Source organism: Lampetra planeri, chromosome 21 (assembly GCF_965212315.1).
Source record: "Lampetra planeri chromosome 21, kcLamPlan1.2.h2, whole genome shotgun sequence".
NCBI classification, from domain to species: domain Eukaryota; kingdom Metazoa; phylum Chordata; class Hyperoartia; order Petromyzontiformes; family Petromyzontidae; genus Lampetra; species Lampetra planeri.
In genome coordinates, this window is record NC_136127.1 from 1,916,013 (window position 1) to 1,937,166 (window position 21,154).

The 21,154-nt window shown below is 44.4% G+C and overlaps 1 protein-coding gene across 6 annotated transcripts in view; it reads left to right on the forward strand.

Annotated features, from left to right (window-relative positions):
• LOC144724512 (tenascin-X-like) overlaps window positions 1-21,154 on the forward strand; it is a 166,160-nt gene that overhangs the window by 96,529 nt on the left and 48,477 nt on the right. For 4 of the 6 annotated variants that reach the window (XM_078603716.1, XM_078603715.1, XM_078603718.1 and 1 more), the window contains 15 exons: window positions 260-451; window positions 3,458-3,751; window positions 3,987-4,073; window positions 6,057-6,248; window positions 7,308-7,601; window positions 7,838-7,924; window positions 9,011-9,202; window positions 10,028-10,321; window positions 10,577-10,663; window positions 13,137-13,328; window positions 14,148-14,420; window positions 16,806-16,892; window positions 18,158-18,349; window positions 19,454-19,726; window positions 19,939-20,025. In XM_078603716.1, coding sequence (XP_078459842.1) covers window positions 260-451; window positions 3,458-3,751; window positions 3,987-4,073; window positions 6,057-6,248; window positions 7,308-7,601; window positions 7,838-7,924; window positions 9,011-9,202; window positions 10,028-10,321; window positions 10,577-10,663; window positions 13,137-13,328; window positions 14,148-14,420; window positions 16,806-16,892; window positions 18,158-18,349; window positions 19,454-19,726; window positions 19,939-20,025 — 2,823 coding nt within the window. The remainder of the gene's footprint in view (window positions 1-259; window positions 452-3,457; window positions 3,752-3,986; window positions 4,074-6,056; window positions 6,249-7,307; window positions 7,602-7,837; window positions 7,925-9,010; window positions 9,203-10,027; window positions 10,322-10,576; window positions 10,664-13,136; window positions 13,329-14,147; window positions 14,421-16,805; window positions 16,893-18,157; window positions 18,350-19,453; window positions 19,727-19,938; window positions 20,026-21,154) is intronic. The other 2 variants (XM_078603719.1, XM_078603721.1) reach the window with 2 other exon arrangements.

Below are 21,154 nucleotides of genomic sequence, written 5' to 3' on the forward strand. Positions count from 1 at the left end.
TAGACAATGCCCACCTCTTTCTCACAAGGCACGGCCAGATGTGCATGGGTGCTAACATGCACTTGTGAATGTGTCTGTAAGTACTTGTGCACAAGTGCGCGTCTACAACTTCATACTTCAGTGATCTGCATAGTATTAGAGGATTTAAGTTCGGATTAGTAGCTATTTGACGAGTACTTTTAAGTTAAGCCATAAGCCTAAAGGCAGACTTGGAATATGGAGTATGTGTAATATCCATGTTGTGTTTGATCCTGTGTAGGGGTGACGGGCTACCGAGTGCGTGGAACGCCCCTGCACGGCCAGCGCGGCCACTCGGTGGACGAGCTGGTGAGGCCTGATCAGACGTCGGTCACCGTGCAGAGACTCACGCCCGGTGTTGAGTACAACATCACCGTCACGGCCGTCAAGAACGGTCAGGAGGGCAAACCTTCGTCCACCATCATTTCAACTGGTGAGGGCTCCTTGGCTTGCACATGAATGGTGCATCTGATGTTTCACAATTAAGATGGCCTGGCACAGCTTGTAAGAGATTTTGAAATGGCTGACCTAGTCCAGCCAAGTTAAATTTTGTAATACAAAAATTATCTGGGGTCTGGCTTAGCTGCGCTTTGACTGAACACTGAAAACGATTTTATTTTTAGCTTTACTCTTGCGGCAAGCTTCTCTATTTTTAAATCCTTTATATTAAGTTCACTTGCTTGCTTGCTTGCTTACGACGTGCAAATTTTTCGGTCGTTTTTTAACCCACTTCCCGTGATCCAATCGAGCTGACATTTTGCACACAGACTCGTTGTGCGTGACAATGTATTTTCGTGAACATTTTTTTCCAAAATGTTACACTTTTTAGGAAAAAATAAATTATATTTAATTACCAATTGCTTAATGGTGGCAGCCATTCATCTGACCCATAGGTGGCAGCCATCTCAAGCCAGAGGACGAGAGGACTCTAGCCGCCACGCATATAAAGAATTTATAGTGAAAAACTTTGTTTTTACGGGTAAATTTTTTATTGCTTCGGGTTGCTTTTGTCAATTAAAATTATTTGGGTTTGTGGAAATTGGCATTTCACTATTTAGTAAAACCTGTACATCGAGACACACTAAAGTAAAGCGTGGAACTTAAAAGTGTTATTTCACGTTACTAAAAATAGACATTTCTGCCAACTGTTGTAGGAAATTTACAATACACGAGCGGGAAGTACCCGGCATTGCCTTGGGGGGAAAAAAATATTTAAAAACTATACACAAGTACTAAGCTATTGTGAAAGCCTGGCGTTCCGTTTGTCTGTCCATTTGTCCATCACAATTATTCGAGGTTTGCAGAAGTCCAAAAAGTTATATAGCAAGTGGTGGGTAAATGGTTGATCTAAAATGTTTTCCGAAAATTGTCGACCCCCCCCCCTCAATATTTGTTTTTTTACTCCCACCTCGGCTATATACCTACACACCCTGCATACAATAGAGCGAGTAGTATCTACCGATCAATAGTATCTGCCGCCTCCTATAGTAGTATCAACCAGCTCTATAGTAGAAATACTGACTCTACAGTAGTTTCTAATGACTATAGTAGTATCTACAGAATCTACAGTCATATCTATTGACTATATAGTAGTATCCACCAGAGGTGGGACAAAGTCATTGTTATGCAAGTCCAAGTCGAGTCGCAAGTCGTCAAATTCATGACTCGAGTCTGACTCGAGTCCAAGTCACATGACTCGAGTCCACATCTCATAGGTGGGACAAAGTCATTGTTATGCAAGTCCAAGTCGAGTCGCAAGTCGTCAAATTCATGACTCGAGTCTGACTCGAGTCCAAGTCACATGACTCGAGTCCACACCTCTGGTATCCACTGACTATAGTAGTAACTACTAACTCTATAGTAGTAACTGACTCTTTAGTAGTAACTTCTAACTATAGCAGTATCTGCAGACTCTTTAGTAGTATCTGCAGATTGTATAGCAGTATCTACTGACTTTACAGTAGCATCTGCCGACTCTGCAGTAGTATCTCCGGACTCTACTGTAGTATCTACCTACTCTATAGCCGTATATGCCGACTCTATAATAGTATCTATCGACACTATAGTACTAACTACTAACTTAACAGTGCCGTGGTGAGGCCTATTCCCGTGCAGAATCCCCGGCCTTGCCTAGTTTGCTCAGCTGGCCGAGGTGGCACCTTGGCAGGCTGGGGCTGGGCCGCTAACCCCACTCTCACCATCCCCCCCCCCCGCCCACACTAAAGTAGTATCTACGGACTATAGTCGTAGTATTTACCGACTCTATAGTAGTAACTGCACACATTGGGGTGGTGGGGGTGAGAAGAGAACATTGGTGTGAAAACTTTTGCTCAGTCCTGTGTATTTTGTTGCATTTTGAACGCGAATTAAAAATTCCCCCCTCCCCCCACCGATCGTGTGTGTGTTGCTAGGGCAACCACGGGTCAGCTTTCTCGCAGATGCGTGCTTTGGCATGCGCTTGGCGTAGTAATATAATAATAAATAATAATACATTGTTAATTTTGCTACTTTACAGTTGACGGATGTTAAATACGAATCGCGCTGGCTCACCCCGGGGCTTATGTGGTATCTGGGTACTTGTTAAAATATCTAAACCCTACAGTTTGTGAGTTCAAACCGTTGCAAGTTGCATCCACAGACAGAGACAGACAGACAAAATTTGACTTATTTAGATTTTTCCGTAATATAAAATCTGTGATTTCAAAGCTTAAGCTAGTTTGCATTAAGCCAACAGTGTAATGGTGCAATAGTATTCCTCCAAAGCCCACTCTTCACATGTAACATGCTTGCTACCGTTGCATTAGCCGTACTGTGCAGCCCCCCTAAACCCACCCTTCCCACGTAACATGTTTCCTATCTTCGTTTCCAGCCATTCTCTGCAGCCCCTGTGAACACTCCCATCCTATGTAACATGCTCAGCTGTTTTGGCCTGTTTGCCATTGAAAAGAAGCTTCTTAGCTTAATGGGCTTGACCCGGTGCAAACTGGCTGATATGTCAAGGGAAAACAATATTTTTAAAACAGAAATTAAAATTTCAAAGAATACGTTTTTGAACAACTTTGAGTACTTAAATATTACAATGGCATATTAGTGAGTTGCATTGGTTGTAGCGAGCAGTTAACATGCCGCAGTGTTGTATTAAAATTGCAGGTGAGCAAACTTGACAACCTTTCAAACTATGTTCAATCTCAAGGAATAAGTCAGCTTGGCACACGTGTATATTTCACTTGCCTTACATAAATGTGGAGTTCAAATATATTCTACTGCCATTCACCATGATCCAAGAGCTAATGCTTTCATGTCCTAACATGCGGACGTTGATGTGGCAACGACTGAATATGTGCATTTATGAATTTAATGGGTTTTGAACACTGTAACCAAGCTTGAACTGCATCTGATTTAACTGTGCCCGCTAACCTCACTGCATTTGCCTTTGAAGCTGGTGACCGGGTGGTCGTCGTCACCCCACGGCCGTCTGATCTCAGCTTCACCGACGTGAGCGACACCTCTCTGGTGCTGCGCTGGACCCCGCTGACCGTGCCTGGCATCACGGGCTATCGCGTGACGGTGTCTCTGCCGGGCGACTCCTCGAACCTCCTGGAGGACACCGTGGGGCCTCGCACGGGGGTCTATGCCGTCGAAGGCCTCCGGCCTGGCGTAGTTTATGATATTGGGGTCTCCACGCTGACAGAGGATGGGGAGAGTGAACCTGCACGGCGCTCGCAGACCACTGGTAAATTCCACAGCCATTTGTCTCATCTGTCGTTCAATTTAACATCATGTTGGCCAGTTCAGCTTCATCTCGCATTACTGGGAGCCTCACTTTGCACCATCTCTGCTCAACTCGAGGTCTGAGTTCAGAAGTATGGGGAGAGTTAACCTTCAAATGTAACTGCGTCAAGTGTCAAGTTATTGTAATGCGAGTTCACAGATGTTAAGTCGTCTTCTCTCTCCTGTCTCCACCGCAGCACCGGGCTCCCCGCAGGACGTTCACGTGAGCCTGAACTCGAATACTGGAGAGTTGACCATCACCTGGCAGAAGGTTCCTACTCCAGGTGCAGTGTTTTATAACATTGTGAAGAGTTACCTCATGTTCAAATGTCTAGTGTTTCAGCTGTCTAATACTTCACGTGACAAAGTTGGAAAGTCGATTCAAGATTAACACGTATGATTCATGTGCATGATGGTGGAAGGTTCAGACAGACTTTTAGTTTTATTAAATGATTACATGGCCTAACCCAAACAACAATCAAGTTTACCTTTTTAGTTACTGTGTCAGCTCAAGTAGGTGGAATGAGGCATTGGCTCTTACTTGGTAGTAAAATGAAACCATGGTAAATAACACCCGCTGAGATGGGCAACATTTAACATAGAAATTTTTAGTAATTTAATATAGATACAAAGTAACCTTTTTTCGCCTTGTTTAGATGCAAATTACGAATTATATTGCTTTTACTTTTTGGTTCTTTTGGTAAATTCACGTAAAAAGAAAATAAATTAAATAATAGAATCCGACATTTCGAGTGCAACACAAGCAATCGTCATCAGGTACGAATTAATGAGAAAACAAACGTAGTAAACTTAGAGCTTTTCGATTTAAAGCTTTCGTGACTGCAGGGATTCATCTTCTTGGTTCTTTCGGTAAAGTCACGTAGAAGGGAAGTAATAAAATAATAAAAATAAAACATAATAAAATAATTCTCACGACGTTTCGGCCACAACGCAAGCAGCCGTCCTCAGGTGAAACCAGGTCTGTCGAGGCGACACCGTCTGAATGAAACAGCACACGTGCTTGGAGCATATATATAAGCGGGGTAGGAAGGGGGGGGGGAAAGGGCGTCTTGACAAAAGAATTTGCATATCAAGAGGAATTTAGCATATTTTTGGGAAATGCAGGTATGTGATTAGTACTACTTATATTAGCAGCATCCCTTGGATGCTGCTAATCCTGCATAATGCACGGACATAAGTAGTACTAATCACATACCTGCATTAACCATAAATATGCTAAATTCCTCTTGATATGCAAATTATTTTGTCAAGACGCCCTTTCCCCCCCCTTCCAACCCAGCTTGTATATATGCTCCAAGCACGTGTACTGTTTCATTCAGACGCTGTCGCCTCGACAGACCTGGTTTCACCTGAGGACGGCTGCTTGCGTTGTGGCCGAAACGTCGTGAGAATTATTTTATTATGTTTTTTTATTATTATTTTATTACTTCCCTTCTACGTGACTTTACCGAAAGAACCAAGAAGATAAACTTAGAGCTATAACGCAATACAGCACAGAGAGTCGGCTAACATAACAGTCAACACCCTACCTGGTTGATAACGTTCTTAGAAAACAAACCTAAATTTGAGAGAGAGACAAGACACAGACACGGAGACACAAAGACAAACACACAGAGACAACATGGAGACACACACATAGAGAGAAAACAAACTTAAATCTTCCCCGTAGAGGTGGTTCATTCATTTTTACCTGATGACGATTGCTTGTGTTGCAATCTAAATGTTGTATTCTATTCTTTAATTTATTTTCTTTCTACGTGACTTTACTGAAAGAACCAAAAAGTAATTCCTGTAGTCACGAAAGCTCCAAATCAAGTTTTTACCAATTATATTCTTTGGGTCTTTTGGTAATTGGCCGTGTCAGGAGGTGGTGGTGGGGGGTTAACGACACATTTATATTTACGCGATCTATCACAAAAACCTTTTATTGTGACTAATATTTGTCGTGTAAGCCCTACTACGACTGAGTGTTAAATCAAATTATACAATGCCCACCTCTTTCTCACAAGACGCGCCCAGATGTGCGTGGGTGCTAACATGCACTTGTGAATGTGTTTGTAAGTACTTGTGTGCAAGTACGTGTGCATGTCTACATCTTCATGCTTCAGTGATCTGCATAGTATTAGAGGATTTAAGTTCGGTTTAGTAGCTATTTGACGGGTACTTTTTAGTTAAGCCATAAGCCTAATGGCAGACTTAGCATATGGATTATGTGTAAAATCCATGTTGTGTTTGACCCTGTGTAGGGGTGACGGGCTACCGAGTGCGTGGAACGCCCCTGCATGGCCAGCGCGGCCACTCGGTGGACGAGCTGGTGAGGCCTGATCAGACGTCGGTCACCGTGCAGAGACTCACGCCCGGTGTTGAGTACAACATCACCGTCACGGCCGTCAAGAACGGTCAGGAGGGCAAACCTTCGTCCACCATCATTTCAACTGGTGAGGGCTCCTTGGCTTGCCCATGAATGGTGCATCTGATGTTTCACAATTAAGATGGCCTGGCACAGCTTATAAGAGATTTTGAAATTGGCCGACCTAGTCCAGCCAAGTGAAATTTTGTAATACAAAAATTATCTGGGGTCTGGCTTTACTCTTGCGGCAAGCTTCTCTATTTTTATTGCTTCGGGTTTGTTTTTGTCAATTAAAATTATCTAGATTTGTGGTAATTGGCATTTCACTATTTAGTAAAACCTGTACATCGAGACACACTTAAAGTAAAGCGTGGAACTTAAAAGTATTATTACACGTTACTAAAAATAGACATTTCTATCAACTTTTGTAGAAATTATAAATACAAAAAATCCATAATATAAAATCTTATTTCAAATTTTAATCTAGTTGGCATGAAACCTACAGTGTAATCGTGCAATAGTATTCCTCCAAAGCCAACCCTTCACATGTGACATGCTTTCTATCTTCGTACCAGCCATTCTCTGCAGCCCCTGTGAACCCTCCCATCCTATGAAACGTGCTCAGCTGTTTTGGCCTGGTCGCCTTTGAAAAGAAACTTCTTAGCTCAATGGGCTTGACCCGATACAAACTGACTGGCTGATATGTCAAGGTAAAACAATGTTTTTAAAACGGAAAAAAAAAAATTCAAAGAGTACTTTCTTGAACAACTTGGAGTACTTAAATATTACAATGGCATATTAGTGAGTTGCATTTATTGTAGCGAGCAGTTAACATGCCGCAGTGTTGTATTAAAATTTCAGGCGAGCAAACTTGACAACCTTTCACACTATGTTCAATCTGAAGGGATAAGTCAGCTTGGCACACGTGTGTATTTCAGTTCCCTCAAATAAATGTGGAGTTCAAATATATTCTAATGCCATTCACCGTAATCCAAGATCTAATGCTTTCATGTCCTAACATGCAGAAGTTAATGTGGCAATGACAGAATATGTGCATTTATTCATTAATGTTGACCACTGCAAACAAGCTTGAACTGTATCTGATTAAATCGTGCTCGCTAACCTCACTCTGCATTTGGCTTTGAAGCTGGTGACCGGGTGGTCGTAGTCACCCCACGGCCGTCTGATCTCAGCTTCACCGACGTGAGCGACACCTCTCTGGTGCTGCGCTGGACCCCGCTGACCGTGCCTGGCATCACGGGCTATCGCGTGACGGTGTCTCTGCCGGGCGACTCCGTGCCCCTCCTGGAGGACACTGTGGGGCCTCAAACGGGGGTCTATGCCGTCGAAGGCCTCCGGCCCGGCGTGGTTTATGATATTGGGGTCTCCACGCTGACGGAGGACGGGGAGAGTGAACCTGCACGGCGCTCGCATACCACTGGTGAATTCCACAGTCATTTGTCTCATCTGTCGTTCAATTTAACATCATGTTGGCCAGTTCAGCTTCATTTCGCATTACTGGGAGCCTCACTTTGCACCATCTTTGCTCAACTTGAGGTCTGAGTTCAGAAGTTATTGGGAGAGTTAACCTTGAAATGTAACTACGTTAAGTGTCAAGTTATTGTAATGAGAGTTCACAGATTTAAAGTCGTCTTCTCTCTCCTGTCTCCACCACAGCACCGGGTTCCCCGCAGGACGTGCAAGTGAGCCTGAACTCGGATACCGGAGCATTGACCATCGCTTGGAAGAAGGTTCCCACTCCAGGTGCAGTTATGTTCTCTAGGCACAAATTACAAATGTATCGTTTGTCAGCTGCCTAGTATTTCACGTGACAAAGTAATTTTCAAAGAAGATCAACACGGATGATACATGTGCAGGGAGGTGAAAGGTTGAGTGACACTTTATTTTTCAAATGATTGTGGCCTAACCCAAACAACAATCAAGTTTACCTTTTTTGTTACTGTGTCAGCTCAAGTAGGTGGAATGATGCATTCTCTTACTTGGTAGTAAAATGAAACCATGGTAAATAACACCTACAGAGATGGACAACATTTTACATATAAATTTTGAGTAATCTAGTTACAAATTAACCTCGTTTCGCCTAGTTTAGATGCACATTACCAATTACTTTGAGGTGTGTTCTTTAGATGCAGTTTACAAAATAATTGAGATTACGTATTTCTATTGGATGCAAGTTAGATAACACTGGTCAACACACTTTTTCTGGCATAAGGTTTTAAGGGTGCTGATTCCAAATCTGGCATCAGTTTTTGCCTATCACATCAGGTTTTTGAGATATCAAATATTGCATTTTCAATAAAAAACTGCAGCAGAAAAATATTAAATAAATGTGGATATCTACATAAAATTATATTATAAACACACTATCCTAGAAATACAGCACCATATTTTTACACTAAAGCAGTCACTGACTTGCAACAACTTGCAATCATAAGTGACAGAGTTAATTTCGGGTAAAATCAATGAAAATAGGGTATGCCGATAGCATAAAATGAGATGTGATAGAGCAATTCTGAGATCAGATTTGGAATCGGCACCCTGAAATTAGTCTAAAACAGCTGCAAAAGTCCAGGCCAGAAAAAATGCTTTTTTTGTTGACCAGTGTAATTCACAATTAAGGTTTTTGGGTTAGATTGTGTAAATAATAAATGTGCCAAGTTCGTGTGCGCATCTATAACTTCATGTTCCAGTGATCCACATTGTATTAGAGCATTTAAGTTCGAATTTGTAGCTATTTGAAGGGTACATTTTAGTTAAGTCATGGGCCTAATGGGAGATTTGGCATATGGAGTATGTGTAATATTCCACGTTGTGTTTGACACTGTGTAGGGGTGACGGGCTACCGAGTGCGTGGAACGCCCCTGCACGGCCAGCGCGGCCACTCGGTGGACGAGCTGGTGAGGCCTGATCAGACGTCGGTCACCGTGGAGGGGCTCACGCCCGGTGTTGAGTACAACATCACCGTCACGGCCGTCAAGAACGGTCAGGAGGGCAAACCTTCGTCCACCATCGTTTCAACTGGTGAGGTTCCTTGGCTTTGCTGGATTTTGATTGTTTTCTGAAAACAATATTTTTTTTGCGTCCAATGTTGTTTTTCCTTCCAGCTGTTTTGCCAGTTTAAACTATTGTCTGGGGCATTGTGCATTGTGTGCGATTTCCAAATGTTATTACACATTGCAATTCGACTAAAAATAAATGTCTGCCATCTGCATTTGTAGATTAATTTGTATATTCTGACATTGAAAATACTCTTCATAAAACCAAAAATAGCAAAGCTTAAGTGGCTGGCGGTAAACCAACACTCTTCATGTGACAATGAATAAAAACACTATTAACATATATTTTTAATTATAATTGCTTTTATTAAAATGGGGTGATGTTAGTGAGTTGCACAGTTTATAACCAATTGTTTACATGCCCCAATGTCATATATTGAAAGTGAGCAAACTGGACACACTTACAAATGAGATATTCCTTGTCAAGAGGTTATCATGAATTATATTTAAATTAATAAATAAGTCTGACTTTAATCTGGCAAGACAATTATTGACTGCAGCTGTGCATGCAAGTGTGTTTCAGTCACTTCTCAGTTTAAGGTTAATACCAATGTAATGTGAGAGAATTGCAATCCTGCATATATGCTACAGATATACAAACGTATTTATATTCTATGGTTGTTCACCATAATCCAATATCCTAATGCCTTTGTCCTAGCATGTGTAGGTTCATGTGGCTAAGGCTGAATGTGTTTTATTTTCTTTAAAGAATGTTGAACAATGCAATCAAGCTTAAAGTGCATCTGATTTAACCATGCTCGCTAACCTCACTCTTCGTTTGGCTTTTAAGCTGCCGACCGGGTGGTCGTAGTCACCCCTCAGCCATCCGATCTCAGCTTCACCAACGTGAGCGACACCTCTCTGGTGCTGCGCTGGACCCCACTGTCCATGCCTGGCATCACGGGCTATCGCGTGACGGTGTCTCTGCCGGGCGACTCCTCGCACCTCCTGGAGGACGTCGTGGGGCCTCGCACGGGGGTCTATGCCGTCGAAGGCCTCCGGCCCGGCGTGGTTTATGATATCGGAGTCTCCACACTGGCGAAGGACGGGGAGAGTGAACCTGCACGGCGCTCGCAGACCACCGGTGAATGCCACAACCATTTGCTTCATCTTTCGTTCAATTTGATATCACATTGTGCCAGTTTATTTTTGTCTTGCACCATTCCTAGCCTCGCATTGCACCATCATTGCTCAACTTTATTTCTGCATTAAGAACCATTGGGAGTTGTTAACCTCGAAACGTAACCAGCCTTACTTTTATACGCGTTACAAGTGTCAAGTTATTGTCACGCGAGTTCACAGATTTAAAGTCGTCTTCTCTCTCCTGTCTCCACTGCAGCACCGGGCTCCCCGCAGGACGTGCAAGTGAGCCTGAACTCGGATACCGGAGCGTTGACCATAACCTGGCAGAAGGTTCCTACTCCAGGTGCAGTTTATATTTGACGTCGATGTGGAGAGTTGCCTTCTATTTAATTTCAGCGTTTGTCAGTTGCTGACTATTTCACGTGCTCGTATCAAGTAGGTCCATCTTTTAAGTGTATTGGCAAAGTTGCTCAATTGGGATTGCATGCTGCAGTCATTGGTCCCCTACTGGCTGACTATGTTCTTGCAGACCAGCTGCTTGAGTCACCTTGTGCCGCATGGCGACTAGTTACGCACGTGTTATCATGAGGGCCTGCCAAGTGTTTTTCGAGTGTGGGGCGATAATTGCTTCATAGATTCAAAAAGAGTATTTTTTTGGGAGTACATTTTTAAAATTCAGACCGTGATGCTGGCACCCAGAGGACATCTGTGAAAAAGATCTTCATAGCTCATTGGATTCCTCCGGCATAAATACAAATTCTCATTCTGCACTGTTTTCCGGATGGCCTCGCGTGAGCTTTAAAACGCCCACTGTGAAGCAGATGGAACGTTGTATTTTACGGTTAATACACCCGCAGTATTTATCGGGACGGCCGCTCAATTAGAAAATCTGATCCTATGACAAGTGGCGTATGCATAACTGCTCGGCCATGTCACTACCCCAGGTCGTTCCAGGGGGAGGTGACCTTTCAAATGTTCGAGATGAGATGTACGTTGCTTGTCGTGTGTAAAGCGAGATGCCCTGGCGTAAAAGAGGCACTCTTATCAAAAACAAATTGGTCATTCTATTCTTGATTGTGATATATCCGGAAGCTAAATGCCAATCTTGGGGAGTCTGCTGGCCACAATTAGAGGGCTTCAGGAGAGAGTTTTGTGTAGTGTTGTTGTTGTTCCTCCTCCATTGAGGCAGCACAGATCACCGTGGCTTCCTATACGGCCCATAGTTTGGGTTGCATGGCCACCACAACCCCACTGCTGTGGCTTTTCTTTAATTTTCCATTCATGACGGAAATGAGCACATAGTCGTGTTGTTGTTCTGATGCAGTTATTGGTTACACCGGTGTCTGCGAGGAGGAATGTCAGAGGCAGGAGGTGCGATGTTTTGTGGTCTCGATTGAGATGTAATTTTTAAAGTTACATTTTGGTACCCGTGAAGTCTGTGAAAGGAAAGGAGGCTTGATGTGTCTCTTGATTTTAAGCGAGTTTCAGCGATGGTAAATAACATCCTTCACGAAGCGTGGCTACGGGTGTGGATATAGACACGGGCTTGTGTGCATGTGAGCATGTGTGTGTGTGTGCGTGTACATCTTGGGGAGCGGTGGCACAGTGGTTAGCACGCTGCGCTCTGAAACCAGTGACCCGGGTCCAATTTACGTTATGGCCAACACCAGTGGCTGATCTGAACCAGTCCTGGGTCTCCCCATAGGTCGACTTTGCCTTAAGTACCTGGTGCGGTGTGTAAACATCACGATTTGGGTAACAAAGGTAGCTGGGCATGGTGCTGGCCACCCTCCCCCTCGTCTGCCATGCTGGGCTTCATAGGTGCTCTCTTAACAACACTTGCCCCAACAGTCTGTTAAGGGGGTCTTTGTGCATCTGCATTTGCACATGTATGTCCGTTTGTGTGTGATGATGGGGCAGTGTCCCCATTGTTCTTTGTGTCTCTGAAACGTAGTTGAATTCATCCTTAAGAATGTAAGGAGAGTAATTTTACTTCAAATCAAAACCGTGGTCTCCCTGTGCCATGCTCGCCTCCTTCAGCAGTGGAGCAAACTCGACATTGCTCTGGCAGGGGCCAGTCTATTCAAATGATAACCTCTCCTTCCACAGTGATGCTCATTTTAACAAATCCTGAAGGATTGCAGAATTGATTCATGACACTTATTAGAATATTTAAACTTAAGATTGAGAGTTCAAGTGCACCGTCCAGCCAGATTAAAATATGTTTATCTATGTGTCAAATATTTAATGTTACCGTAAAGTACATTGTTTATATTTTTGGTTTTATTTTTCCATTTAATGCAATTATACCTTCACAATTTGTATTCATATCGCACTTGTATAAAAACCGCTTTCCCAAAACGTTCACGAATAACAACAATCGGGGAAATGAAAGATAACCGTTTCAGTCCCTCACTAGAAATCGATTTCTACCTCCTTAATGTTATAGTTGTGCGGGAGACGAATTACCAACTTGGCTTATTTCGTAACTTTATATTCTCCGCAACGATGCAATTGATCATTGTCTTTGGTGTGATTTCAATATCGAAGTGGGATCCATGTCCAACAGAGGGAGGAGGGGTGGGGGGTCCTTGCCCATAGACATTGTGCAGTTCACGAGCATTGGTAGAGGCAACCCTAACTGCTGATGAGATGCTGAATGTTGAAACCCGTCCAGAGGTTTTTCTTGCGTTGAAGTGATGCTGCCGAAATGTTAGTGCCGTTTGATATTGGATATTTGACAGGTTATTTTTAGTTTTAAGCTGGGAGACGGCATATGGAGTGTAATATCCCACGTTGTGTTTGACACTGTGTAGGGGTGACGGGCTACCGAGTGCGTGGAACGCCCCTGCACGGCCAGCGCGGCCACTCGGTTGACGAGCTGGTGAGGCCTGATCAGACATCGGTCACCGTGGAAGGACTCACGCCCGGTGTTGAGTACAACATCACCGTCACGGCCGTCAAGAACGGTCAGGAGGGCAAACCTTCGTCCACCATCGTTTCAAATGGTGAGGTTCCTTGGCTTGGTAACGCACCTCAATGGTCTATCTGATGTTTTGCAATGAAAATTGCTTGGCACGGCTTATGCGAGCCTAGTAAGGTACTTTAAAATTGCTGACTGGTTTGCTGCGCGCTCTCTGACCCTGGAATCTTGTTATTCATGCAATGATTCACCCTCTTTGTCATGTGATGAATGTTCACAATTTGGCTCATGATTGGGTTAAGTGATTTAATCTTTTTCTCAATATTGCATACCTGCCAACCCATACGGTTTACCCGTATTCTTTCCATTGAAATTGAGTTTTCAGGTTCATACGGTGTATGGCCGTTTCAATACGGGCAAAAAATATATATTTGTTTGTGTTTCTCCCTTGTGATGGGACTTTGTAGGATGAACGTTCAGATTTATAAGGGCACGGGGTGACCAATAAGGTCTGAATTGGTCTGTAATAAGGTAGGCACTAATAAGAGGTTGACCGGTATGACATTGTGTTTAAATTTACTGCCTCTGGCAGCTGCAGGGTGTCGTATGCACTTGTTGTATAGAACATTGACAAATAGTTGCATTTTGACCTGCAGATTATTTAAATATATTTTAAACCTTACAAGTAAGAACATGATCCGAAACGATTATTTGAGCATGCTAGCCCGCAGCTTATTGTAAACTGCTGTGCTCTTGCAGCAGTAATCCATTATCATTAATGCTACGCTTATCTAATCGGCAAAACGTTGCTTGAAAGCTTTCTCAGCTGACTGCACTGAAGCCTACGCTTGCTGATAACTCTGTCCACTGTGCTTTCACGCTGCTGCCGGCCGGCTGGCCATAGCCGTCCCCCAGCCGTCCGATCTCGGCTTCACCAACGTGAGCGACACCTCTCTGGTGCTGCGCTGGACCCCGCTCTCCCTGCCTGGCATCACGGGCTATCGCGTGACGGTGTCTCTGCCTGGCGACTCCTCGCCCCTCCTGGAGGCCGTCGTGGGGCCTCGCACGGGGGTCTATACCGTCGAAGGCCTCCGGCCCGGCGTGGTTTATGATATTGGGGTCTCCACCCTCGTGGAGGACAGGGAGAGTGAACCTGCACGGAGCTCGCAGAGTACTGGTGAATGTCACAGCCATTTGTCCATACCTCCCGATTAGCACGGTTGGCTACGTACGGTGCGAAAGAAGTCCAACATGCAGACATAAGTTTCATCGTTTTTTAATGACTACTCTCGTTTACCAAGAAAACATTCCTGGATCTATTTCATGAGGGTACTTCCAAGGTTGCATGTGGGAGTATTTTGTGCAAGTGAGCTTTTTGCATTGTGCATACCTTGGGGATCATTTGTCCCATAGATATAAATATAGCTGCTCACCCAAGCTCTAAATTCCTCAATGTTTGCATTGCCTTCGTATTGTTTGCATTTTGGCATTCTCTGGTCTAACGCCAGTGAGACAGATCCATAAAGAAGGCTGTCACTGGTGTCGGCCAATCAGTTTCAAAGACAATCCATACATTTTCCTTTGGGTCTTTCGGTAAAGCCACGTAGATAGAACAAACATGGGTGGCTTTCCTGTAGAGAGTGTCCCATTGAGCCATCGGGTCTCTTTTTGATTACAATATCACGACGTTTCGATCGCAACACAAGCAATCGTCATCAGGTGAAAAATATAGCGGGGAGAGCTGCTGAGAATATATGGTGGGAGCGCTGCTATGGCAGGGAGTTTTAAAGGTTTGAGATGGGTGTAGCCCAAGGGTCAGTGGGCGGGGCTAGAGATGAAATTTGCATTTAAATGTAAGATCAGAGAAATGTTGATAAACGAAGCTGTGGGATGGTCATTTAATTGTTAGAGATTAACATGTCAATGTAAGAAATTTGCTTGTAAATGTAAGCTTGGAAAGAGCCATTGCAACATGTAACTCAGAGAGTCGAAAATAACTGCTCTGTTGCTCTGATTGATGACAATCTTGTCACCATCTAACTTTGTAATGTATGGATCTGGCTTCTTCTTTCCATCTCCATGTTGCGATGGTTTTTTCTGAGCTCTCTCCGAGCTTACATTTGTAATAATCCTTCTTGAGACGGCTTCAGAATCGGTCCTTTTATTTCCACTCCACAATACACTTTACTCACTCACTTTCCGTTGCTGGCAGACAACGGAGAGAGGACAGACTTCGCACTAAGTCCCCACCGCGCACGTGGCACCCCGAGCCCCCGTCCGCACGTGACCCTGCTCTCGTCAGTTTCAGTCTGCTCCCGATCGTTCTCTCTCACTCGCTCTTAATCCCTTCGTCACGTGGTTCCCCCAGCCAATCGTTCATGGACAGCTTCGACCATTCTCGATGGTTCCCTGTCAATCCCGGGACCACGCCCCTCATCCGGCTCCCCATTAGCTGGGGCCCCGAATGGCTAGGCCAATCACTCCTGATGACATGTCGTGATCACGCGTGGGCCATGGTCCCTATCTCAACCCTTATTGGCTACAAGCAGGACCGGCAAGCCAATCCCCACGTGAACCCTCTATGGCTGTTATTACACATTTACAAGCAAATGCCTTGACATGCTAATCTCTCACAATACAATGGCCACCCCCAAAGCTTCGTTTGTCAAGACTTCTCTGATCTTACATTTACATGCAAATTTCATCTCTAGCCCCGCCCACTGACCCTTGGGCTACACCCATCTCAAACCTTTATAACTCCCTGCCTTAGCAGAGCTCCCACCATGATGTATTCTCAGCAGCTCTCCCGCTGTATTTTTCACCTGACGAAAATTGCTTGTGTTGCGATCGAAACGTCGTAATATTGTAATCGAAAAGAGACCTGATGGCTCAATGGGACACTCTGTCTACAGGAAAGCCACCCATATTTGTTCTATCTACGTGGCTTTACTGAAAGACCCAAAGAATATGAATTCCTGCAGTCACGAAAGATTTAAGTAAAGATTTAATGTATACATTACATCACGTTTGTTTGCATGTTTAATGCAGACTTGATGACGCCTTGCAATGGGTGTCTGTTTGGTGTTTGAACATCTTACCACTTTCTGTGTTATTGCCAGAAAGAGTAAAGCCTATTATTTTTCATCACCTACCCCGTGATCCAGTTATTTTGCAAAAGATTGCAAATAACAGAAATAATAGCACAACTTATCTGTTTTAAATGTGAATAATAGGAATAAAAGTAAAGTTTGTATTGCTTTTGCGCACTGTTTATACAGTGTTATAGTTATACGTGAATTTGCGCATGAGTGAGACCTGGTGTCTCAAGTTGAATCCTAGAACAGCTCGATCTCACGGATAAGACAGGGCAAGCAACATTCACCAGTGGTGTGTTACCCGTCGCCCCTGTGGACTTCTCAATTATCTTGTGAACATGCTTGTACCGTACGTGTGCATATTTATAAAAAATGGCATGCGAGTTTTTACGTCATGAACATGTTAGTACGTTACGTGTGTACGTTTAAGAAATCGTAAAATGTGCGCACGCGTGTTTGCGTCACAGTTGTTGGACCGCCGAAGGATGTGCACGTGGACTTGAGCCCGGACTCGGGGGCGCTGACGATCACGTGGCAGCGAGTGACGGCTCCAGGTACTGCCTAGGGAGGAGAAGTCGGTTGTTGTGTTATCGAGTTCCTTTCCCAGATACCCACGCCTCCAATTAGCATAGTTTTGGCAACATAAGGTGCGAAAGAAGTTCAGCAGATACACTCGGGAGGGTGGAAAGCACAGATGATCAAATATACGATGAACGGGGGGGGGGGGGGTATAAGTTTCGGAGGGCGTTGGGCACAGGCGCTGAAAGAGAGGCCGCCAATAATTGCCCGGAATGAGCGTTTGCTCGCGGAGGAGGCCGCATTCATCCGAGCGGAGTCTGTGACACTGAGAGAGAAACGTTATATTAGCCATGTGAATGTGAATTACAATACCAGGGCAAGTCCTACTTAGCTCCATATCACTTTTTGATAGCTCAACGAAGTGGTCTATGTGGAAATTTCTAGCAACCAAACTGTCTAAATGCATGCAATGGCATCGTGTAAACTGATTCAAATGTCAACTATCACCCCCTCCCTCTTTGTTTAATTATAATGTTTCACGATTCCCCCCTTGTCATCACACAAAAATAAAAACATACTCAAAACATACATGGTAAATAAATAGAAATTGGGACGTAACTCAAATCTTTTACACTTTTTATTTTATTTTATTTAACAATGAATAATGATGATTAAGAAGGTGAAGATGTTGGTGTGGTTGTTGGAAGGGGCTTCCGTGGTGTAGGACTGTGTACGAGATGCTGGCCGCTCGTGGGGCTAGAGAACACCGCGTGAGTGTTGGGGAGGGGAGATGGTGACGAGACGTTCATCTACTGTACTGTACAGTAGAGTGGCCCATCCCCTACTTGTCGACGCGGAGTTGAGAATCTTAGCAACGTTCCTAAAAATAAGTAAACCGTTTGTAGCCGATAATAAAGGGGGAGGGTGGGTTTTTGTTAAAGTGCGTAAATATAAATGGGTTGTTAAACCCGCCACTACCTGACACAGCCAATTGGTAAGGTTTGTCACTTAAACAGGACGTGCCAGTTAGTTACTACTTCAGCACACCGGTGTGTGGGAGAGTAAACCCACGACATTTACAATTCGAGCGACGTTTTGCTGGTGATTACAACCAGCTTGGCAGAATTGTGATTAATTATAGATAATATTGGTCGCAAAATCCAACGTGTTTAAATGTGTATAGCCGAAAGACTCGTTCGATAAAACAGTGTTGGGCGAGGTGCGACCGACGGTCTTGCGAAACGCGCGGCACGGGGTGCGTGGATCGTTGGCCGTGTGTTATATTTTTTTCCATCGCCAGGCCTGACCGGGTACCGCGTGCGCGGGACGCCCCTCCACGGGCAGCGAGGCAACTCTGTGGATGAGCTTGTGGCGCCGGACCAGACTTCGTTTTCCCTGGACGCCCTCACGCCCGGCGTTTCGTACAACATCACCATCACCGCCGTCAGCAATGGCCGCGAGAGTACACCCTACTCCACCACAATCTCCACCGGTATTTTGCCCTCTTTTAACCCCCGTTCCCGTTCCATGACGTCTGAAGATGTGGGGTGGAACGGTGTCCATTTCTACCGCTAAATCTCAGAACGAGCGAGCGGCTCTGCATGAATTTTGTTCAGAGAGGCACGTAGTGGCACCATTGTTTTTGAAAACCTTGTACTCGTCCGCAGAGAATCGTAGCGACACGACCGCACTCTACAATAGTTGGTGCTACACTGTGCCACACGCCCTCCCACATGGCCTTGTGGGAGCCTCGGTACCGATCAAGTTATTTTATTTTAGTTTTTCTTCCGGTTTAATTTTGATCTACACTTCCGTCATAACGGAATCGAAAGTAAAACTGATGATGTGCACATACGTCATCCCGAATGTAAAAGGGTTAAAGTGCCCTCTCAGGCGCACAAATAATGTACATGACATGACGAGTTAACGTGGTGTGAAGGCAGCCATTACATGTACACAAATGTAATTACAAACACGTATCAGTTATTTGAATAATAATAAACGTAATTTAAATCGCGCACATCTTTTGCGAATCGGTTGCATTGTTCTAAATGGGTTAATGGTTACACTAAAGTTAATGTAGTGTTGTGCGCGAAGCTATAATTTCCCAAAATATTTCAAATTACCAACTTACTACCTGGCCTCTTATGTTTTTTTTTCTGGATACTGTGGTGTGCTAGCACATGCAAAGTTGTTGAGGAATTGTTCTAAAGGTTTCATGCAGAACCCTTCTGAAAATGACATGGTGGGGATTTCCTAAATACATTTTCTGAAATGTTGATTTGAAGCCATGCGAGGTAGATGAGAGATTAAATTCACTAGATTAAAATGTATGCACGTTGAACTTCTTTCGCACCGTACGTAACCAACCATGTTAATCGGAGGTGCGGGGGAAGGACAATAAACTAAACACAAAAACATGTATAAAACACTTACATTTACAAAAAATTGCTTGATTCTACGGATCTACAAATACTCAGCCTTTAATACTTTACATTAGTTCCTGAAATATTTATTATTTTATTTTGGAGATTGAATTCAAGTGGCCCTCTCAAGAATATGACATATCCCCCGTTTTTCTTCTGTTTGGCTGTAGACATTCCCCAGCCGTCTGATCTCAGCTTCACCAATGTGAGCGACACCTCTCTGGTGCTGCGCTGGACCCCGCTCTCCCTGCCTGGCATCACGGGCTATCGCGTGACGGTGTCTCTGCCGGGCGACTCCTCGCCCCTCCTGGAGGACGTCGTGGGGCCTCGCACGGCGATCTATGCCATCGAAGGCCTCCAGCCTGGCGTGGTTTATGATATCAGCGTCTCCACTCTTGTGGAGGATGGCGAGAGTGAACCTGCACGGCGCTCGCAGACAACAAGTAAAGAATATAAATCCTTTCTCTCAATTCTTCTTCCTCGTGCCAATTTAATTTTTTCTAAAACTCACAAAGACATTGACGATCGGTGTACGATATTAGTGCACACCTCCGATTTAGCACGGTTGGCTATGTACGGTGAGAAAGAAGTTCAACATTTTTTTAAATCAACAATATCAATAGATTTCTAACGAACTGTCCGTATGTACTTGCAGTTCTCATGCCACCACAGGAAGTGCAAGTGGATTTCAACTCTCCCAGTGGAGTCCTCACCATCTCCTGGCAGAGAGTCGCTGTGCCCGGTGAGCCTTTGAAACGTCAATGTGTTTTATCGTTAAGGAAGCCAATCAGCCACGTCATTGTGCACCTAACCAGATCTCTCCCCCAGCCTTCCACCGTGCTCCTCAATCAGCCCAACTATCTGGCCACCAGACCTCTTTCCCTACCATCCTTCACCTACCCTCATCCATGCCCAGCAACAGCGCCTATCTATCTTATCACTTCACTCATCCACGTTGCACCCATCTGTCACCCTCCTTCACTATCACACTCCACCTTATTCCTCCTTCCCTACCCCTACAAAATCAGGTCCATTCCCAGCCCCTGTCCCTCCGTCCGTTCCATCACCTCCCTCATTGACAGCCATTCCACCCCACGCGTTCATCCCCTTCTGCCCCGTTGTGTATCGCTGTTGGTTTGCGTTGTAAAGCGCCCTGGAAAGGGCGCTTTATTAATTCTAAATGGAATAGAATTGTTATTTACAGGAAATATGATGTCCATCTGTCTGAACACTTCACATGTTATCGCTGTGTGAGGCTATAGACCATGGCTTGCCAATTCATACCAATGCCTACATCCAGGTCCTATTTTTGGCGAGATGGACAATTGAAAATATGAATTCCCGCTGTTAAACCTATAGACACGAGAGCAAAGCAAGGAAACTCGCAACCCTGAAAGATGAAATGGTACAAAAGCTGAAAAGTACGCGAATAAATGTGGAGCTGTGCACGTTTAGAACGACAGAGAGAACAACTCGTGCATAAAGAAGCTAATATAGAATGTAATTTTATATTTACACGGAGCCTTCCCTCATGGGCTTAACATAGTAAAAAAAAAACCATGGCAGAATAGAATGATTTAGATGGCAGGGTTCGTGCTACAAGGAATGAGGAATGAGTGACCGCTATGGAGGATACTTGGGGATCACGATAGAGTTCGGGGAGGCACGGGAAAGTGGAGGGGCGAGGGAAGAGGAATAGAATGCACAATAGAGAAGATGTCATCTTCATACTAACTGAACAAACCTCATGCTATTTGTAAAAACAAAAAAACCCATTGGTAAATGGGCTTGGACAAGACTGGAAGGGATGGATGAGAATGGTAGCCACGGGAGAGAGTGCACCTGAGATGAGCCATTCACCACGGAGAACG